Source organism: Oryzias latipes, chromosome 3 (assembly GCF_002234675.1).
Source record: "Oryzias latipes chromosome 3, ASM223467v1".
In the NCBI taxonomy this organism is placed as follows: Eukaryota; Metazoa; Chordata; class Actinopteri; order Beloniformes; family Adrianichthyidae; genus Oryzias; species Oryzias latipes.
In genome coordinates this window covers 238,510-245,000 of record NC_019861.2, presented here as the reverse complement: position 1 = coordinate 245,000, position 6,491 = coordinate 238,510, and the positions used below count along the sequence as shown (strand labels likewise).

Below are 6,491 nucleotides of genomic sequence, written 5' to 3'. Positions count from 1 at the left end.
TAAGTTGAAAGAGTTGGACATTTTTATAGTTGAAAGGTTGAAAAATTTGAAGTGTCCAAGCCGGGTCTCGAATATCTTATATCTTAAAAAGTTCAAGGATTTGAAAAACCAAAAGTCTTAGCAGGAATAAGCTGAAAGAGCTGAACATTTTAATAGTTGAATGGTTAAAATAGGTTGAAAATTGTAGAAGGAGTTAAGTGCCGAAAAACGGCGGAAGATAGCATAAGAGGAAAACAAAGGGTTGAATGCTTTAAGGCATTTACAGCAGAGCGTCTTTGAGCCTCTGTCAGGTCTTATTTTTGCCTTTGAGCTGGCTTCTCATGACTTGCCTTTCTCGTAGGAGGTATTTAGCTGTTGCAGCTTTCCTCAGACACAAAATTATTAATCCGGCTGTTCTGCTCACTCGGGTGCCAGTGGACCGAGTGAGCATCGGGGGGCACGAAGTGCTCCTTCCCCGCATCTCCCTCGTGAGGGGTGTAAGAAAGGGGAGAGCCAGCGGGGCGAGAGCGGAGCGGCGCTTTTCACGGGGCGTCCACAGAGCAGCTGGTCGGTCCCGTATGCGCCCCAAAACTTTCTCACAGCGAAACACCGTCTATGCATGACGTAAACCAGAGCAGTAGTGACACACGATCGGAATGACCGTTTACATGCTCCACGATCGGATAAACGATCGGTATAACCCACCTATCTCAATCGGAAAGAAATTCTGATCCGAACGAGTCTGATCGGGGCAGAGTATTCCGAACGGCGAGTTTACATGACGCATTTTCTTTCCGATCAGGCGTTCATTCCGATTACATTTGCCCATGTAAACGCGGTGAATGTCACGCTCGCTCTTAGCATATAGCTTGATGTCATCCATGTAGAGCAGGTGACTGACGTTGGCCCCATTTCTGAGTCGGTATCCATAGCCAGTCTTGTTGATCATTTGGCTGAGGGGGTTCAGACCTATGCAGAACAGCAGTGGGGACAGAGCATCACCTTGGTATATCCCACATTTGATGGACACTTGTGCAAGTGGCTTCCCATTGGCTTCAAGGGTGGTTTTCCACAGCTTCATTCAGTTTCCTATGAAGGCTCTTAGAGTCCTGTTGATGTTGTACAGCTCCAAGCATTCAGTAATCCATGTATGTGGCATTGAGTCATAGGCCTTCTTGTAATCAATCCAGGCTGTGCACAGGTTGGTGTGTCGTGACTTGCAGTCTTGAGCGACTGTTCTGTCGACCAGGAGTTGGTGTTTGGCTCCTCTGGAGTCTCTACCAATGCCCTTCTGTGTGTTGCTCATGAATTGATCCATGTGCCTATTTATCTTATTTGCAATGATGCCCGACATCAGCTTCCATGTTGTGGACAGACAGGTTATTGGCCGGTAGTTGGAGGGGACTGCACCCTTTGAGGGATCCTTCTGGATCAGGATCGGTCGCCCTTCCGTTAGCCATTCGGGGTGACTCCCATCTCTTAGCAGCTGGTTCATTTGTGCTGCCAGGCGCTCATGGAGTGCGGTAAGTTTCTTTAGCCAGTAGGCATGTATCATGTCAGGGCCCGGTGCTGTCCAGTTCTTCATACCTGAGACTCTTTCTTGGATGTCTGCCACTGTGATGGTTACTGGATTCTGTTTAGGGAGGCTGCTATGTTCTTTTCTCAGAGAGACCAGCCACTGGGCATTGCTGTTATGTGCTACCTCTTTATCCCATATGCTTTTCCAGGACTGTTCAGTTTCCAGCCTTGGTGGGTCTGCTCGGCTGTTTTGACCCTGCCACTGAGCGTACATTTTCGCAGGCTGAGTTGCGAAGAGCCTGTTTATCTGTCTGGCTTCATTGTCTCTTGTGTACCTCTTTAAGCAGCTGCTCAAGGCTAGGAGTCTTTGTTTGGCAGTTTCCAGTGTTTCAGGTATAGGCATCTGGCTGTATCTCTGTATCTCTTATGTACTTGCTTTCTCATTGTACGTCTTTGAGCCTCTGTCAGCTTACTCACATCCATCTCCTGTGGTATTGCAATTGTATTGTATCGCTTCAATCTCAAGTTGTGATAGGGGTTGCCGTTTGTGGACGTTCGAGCATTGGGCTACCAGTTGTTTGGCAGTTAGCCTTGATTGTGGGTTTCGAAGCTGGGTGGGTTTGCTCTAACAACCTTGTTCTCACATCTGGTAGGGTGCTCTGGTCCCCATATCTGACGCAGACTTTGTTTGACGTCTGAGCCGGCATGACATGTGGTTCATTGTCTCTCATGTTGTAAGGTAGGCAGTAGCGTTAACGGGTCTTTCCCAAGGACCCTCACTGGGTGATGTTAATTGCTTGCCATTGTTATGGTAATTGCCCCATTTCCATGGTAATTGACTGATTTCCGTTGCCATAAATTGCTCATTCCGCCCCTGAGAATCGAACACAAGTTTCCTGCATGACAAGCTACCCAGCCAATGTATATATATATATATATATATATATATATATATATATATATACATATACATACAGGTAGATCTTCGAGACATTGACTTAAAAGTAGCTCACATGCCAAAAAAGTGTGACCACCCCTGTACTATCATGCTAAATGCTAACAATGCTATCATGATATCATTCTAAATGCTAACAATGCTATCATGCTAAATGTTAACAATGCCATCATGCTATAATTTTAAATGCTAACAATGCTATCATACTATCATGCTAAATGCCTTCATCCTAATGTTGGGTTAAAACAGCCTGCAACATCATAACAATTCAAAAAGGAAAGAAAGACCAACAGACAAAGGTACCTTTACAAGGAGAGCAGACAGATATCTACCTAGTAAACAATCTCTCTCCACTCTGGCGCAAATTCCGCTGCCTCCTCTTTTAATAAGTTGATTTGGGTTGTCCCTAATTTACACATGCGCTGAGCTCTAAGGAGGGGAAACGGATAAAAACACAGCTGCAGCGCTATCAGAAAGCATTTATTACAACATGTCCGTCCTTCCACAGTCTTCTCAAATCATCTCTGGACCTGCAAATCCGTTTCTCACAGATAAACTAACACAGAGCGTCCTTCGATTCATTTTAGACACAGCTAACACAGGTTCTCAGGAGAATGCTAAAAAGACGCAAAGATAAACATTTTCTCCCAAGGGTGTCACCTCCACCGTCCTGTGAAACAGATTTGGTCACGCACAGACACTTCTGCAATATATATATATATATATATATATATATATATATATATATATATATATATATATATATATATATATATATATATATATATATAGCTAGGTGATGCATAAAATATGAGATAACCTATATACATTGTTCCAACACCTAAAACTAACTATGCTATCATGCTATGATGCTATCATATGATGCTAATTAGGGCTGGGAGTCACTGGGTACCTCACAGTACGATACGATGGCAATAATGTGATAATCGGTATATCTCGTCTCTAACAACTCGCTATATATCAAACTTTAAGAAAGAAGAACTTAAACTGTTTTTTGGAAAATATTTCTCCATTTATTTTTTAGTTTTTAAACACACTGATAATAAAAAACTTGTGTCCTATTTGGTGTAATGAATAATAGACTTGTGTAACATTGCTGAAATCAGTAATACTCTGTCTTTGACAAATAATGACCATTTTAATTTGGAAATATCTGTAAAATTCAGTTAAACAATGGTGAACATCAACAGTAGCCATTATTTAGTACAAAATTGCTGTAAACAAGCTAAAAAAAGAGTCAAGTTGCTGCCAGGCACATTGGTATTAACTTTTGAAAAACAAAACCATAGCCATTGCTTAATTTAACAAAATAGCTGTAAATCAGATATTAATTATGTGAACAAATTCTAGTGTCTTTGTTAAAAATACATGACACCATTTAGTGCAAATGTGGTGGAAACAAAAATAAAATTCTCCCAGAAAACTAAAATCAAGTAGCTAGAAACTTTCCTTTAAGTTATTTAAGACATAAACTGCTTTCAAAATAAATGACCAGGAATAAAATCCATGAACTTAAAGAGCATCTAAAAGTAAACATCTTTGTGAACAACACGTTTAGGTAAAGCTGCATGTGATGTATGTTTAGATGTTCATGTTTTTCTGGAGAACCACAGGCTTTTTAGCGTCAAGACGCCGCTGGTCTACCTTTGAGGAGAAGGGGGGGTCTAAGGGCAGGGATGCCCCTCTTTCTTCCGTTTCCATCTCAACCATAGCTCTGGTCTGGGCGTTCAGTGCAGGGATCATTGTTTCAGTATTTCTGAGAGGAAATATCAAAGCGTTCAATAAAAACCCAAATCCCTCGTTCTCCACCGCGCTGCAGGGACGGAGCCCCTAAGTTGTACATTTAAACAGCAACCCCGTTTGTTGTTGCCTCTGCTCTCCAGAAGACGGCGGTAGCTCCGCCTGGACAGAGCTATCCATGCCGGGCCGTGTCGGCTTCAGGCCAACAATAACTACGACTTTCTCACAAACCTCCAGGTGATGCAGCTTCAAAGCTGCCGCCGCGTCTTTTAGGTTGCCGCTCTCGCTATTCTCCTTGTTTTTCCCCTCCGCCATCTTTGTTTGAATGTGTGTTCTTCTTCATCTGCCCGCAACAGACAATCTCACAACGAGCCATCGAAGAATCGTCTTACCAAAGGATGGTTAATATGCGTTTTACAGAGTCTTTAAACGTAAATAAAAGGTTGATACTTGATGAGGACACATTGAGAATCAATCACGGGACTAAATATCGCAAATCTTTCCAGCTGGTTCAGACTTCAGGTGACGGACTGAAACCCCTCTTCCCATGGGGGGTTTTTCAGCAAAAAATGCCAAAAGCAGAGAACAAAAAAAAAGTTTTTATTTGATGTTATCATGACACTGTGACTTTTTCTGTCTGCATTTAACATATCATTTTTTATAATAACATCTAGAGTTTTCTTTGTAAAGCGATGGAGTCCCTTCATCATTTCTTCATCTGCACATGGTTGCATCCTGCCTTCACCTCCTGCTTCTCTTTCAGCTGCACTGCTGGACTCCAGAGGAGGCGTGTCACAAACTGAGATCCGTGCGCCCTCACATCCTAGTGCGCCCAGCTCAGCTGGATGTCCTTAGAAAATACTATTCCCAGGTGTGCAGACAGGTGGACTGAAGGAGAAAGGAAGCTCTGGCCTGGACTGGTTCCTTCATGTGGACATGACACATGTGGACACGTGGAGCCCGCTGCCCCAGTGGGGGGAAGTTCCTTAGGAGCCCTCACAAGGCCTTGGGTCTATCTCTGCAGAGGTTAGGAGCTGCCCCCACACAGTAACCTGCAGACGTCTGACCTCTGCTGGTCTGTTGTGGAGAATCCATCTAATAAAGACCTTTGACATGAAGGATCTGCATTTATTTGACTTTAGCTGAACACTGATGTTTGTGTACATTATTTAAAGACCCACTCCAATAAAAAGGCGTTTTAGTTGGTCTTGTCGTGGTCATTTATAAAGAAAATTCAAAGTAAAACTGCATGACTGAGAATTTCTGTGTTCAATAGATTTTAAAGTTCTTTTATTGGTTTATAAATGTTTATGGTCTGGGGTCTTCATATTTATCTGATCTGATTTGAAAGAATGGGCCCTCGCTGACCCTGAGTTCCTCTGCTTGCAAGGTCAGGGGGGTATTCCAGGAAGCATGTTTAAACTACCCTGACTTTAAGCCTGAACTCTGGCTGAAATCCTCCTGAACTTTTTTACTTTGGGTATGTCGGTTCCAAAAGACCGGATATGAGTTAGCGTAATTACGCTCCACTTGGTAACCCTGGGTTAACGCACAGCAGGTACATAAAGACATTCTCAATGGATCGCTGATTTAATTAATTCAATTGGTAACAAGTAATTGAGTTAAATTTATTCAACCTAATTTCTTACATCTGTCCAACTCAACAGTTGTTTATACAACTCAAATTTAGATATTTATGTAACTAAATGTCATTATACTCCAATTCAAGTAATCTTGTTTTTTCATCTTAATTTATTGTACTTCTTGAACTCTCATGTGTTTAAGTTTGAATAATAAAATGAAAGAAACTATGGATATGCAAAACAAGACATGGTGTAATATATCATTTCTCTGATGTTGACTTTTCATTATTAAGCACTAGCGGTGCTAAATATCCTCATCATCCTCTTCCTCCCTCGGAGGAAGCATATAACAGGGTAAAATAACTAGAGAAAACACAGTAAAACAGATTAACAACTAAACACATTTCAGACAACTCATGCAGAAGTAATATTTATTTTTCACATCTTTTAGTTTGCTTTCACATACTTTGTTGCTTTCACATTCTTTGACATTCACTTTCCTTTAAGTTAGCATTCACTTTCCTCCGAGTAAGCATTTTGCATTCCTTCAAGTTAGCATTTCACTTTCCTTCAAGTTAGCATTTCACTTTCCTTTAGTTTGGCATTTCACTTTCCTTTAGCATTTCACTTTCCTTTAGTTTTGGCATAAAACTCTGTGCAATTCCAAGAGACAAATTTCCATAAACTTTTGGGTA

At 41.6% G+C, this 6,491-nt stretch overlaps 1 protein-coding gene across 1 annotated transcript in view; it reads left to right on the top strand.

The window, feature by feature from the left end:
• ptpmt1 (protein tyrosine phosphatase, mitochondrial 1) overlaps nt 1–5,420 on the top strand; it is a 13,761-nt gene extending 8,341 nt beyond the window's left edge. Inside the window, exon 4 of the mRNA XM_023951174.1 lies at nt 4,977–5,420. Within this exon, the coding sequence (XP_023806942.1) occupies nt 4,977–5,105 (129 nt within the window). The 3' untranslated portion in view covers nt 5,106–5,420. The remainder of the gene's footprint in view (nt 1–4,976) is intronic.
• The last annotated feature ends 1,071 nt before the right edge of the window (nt 5,421–6,491 follow it).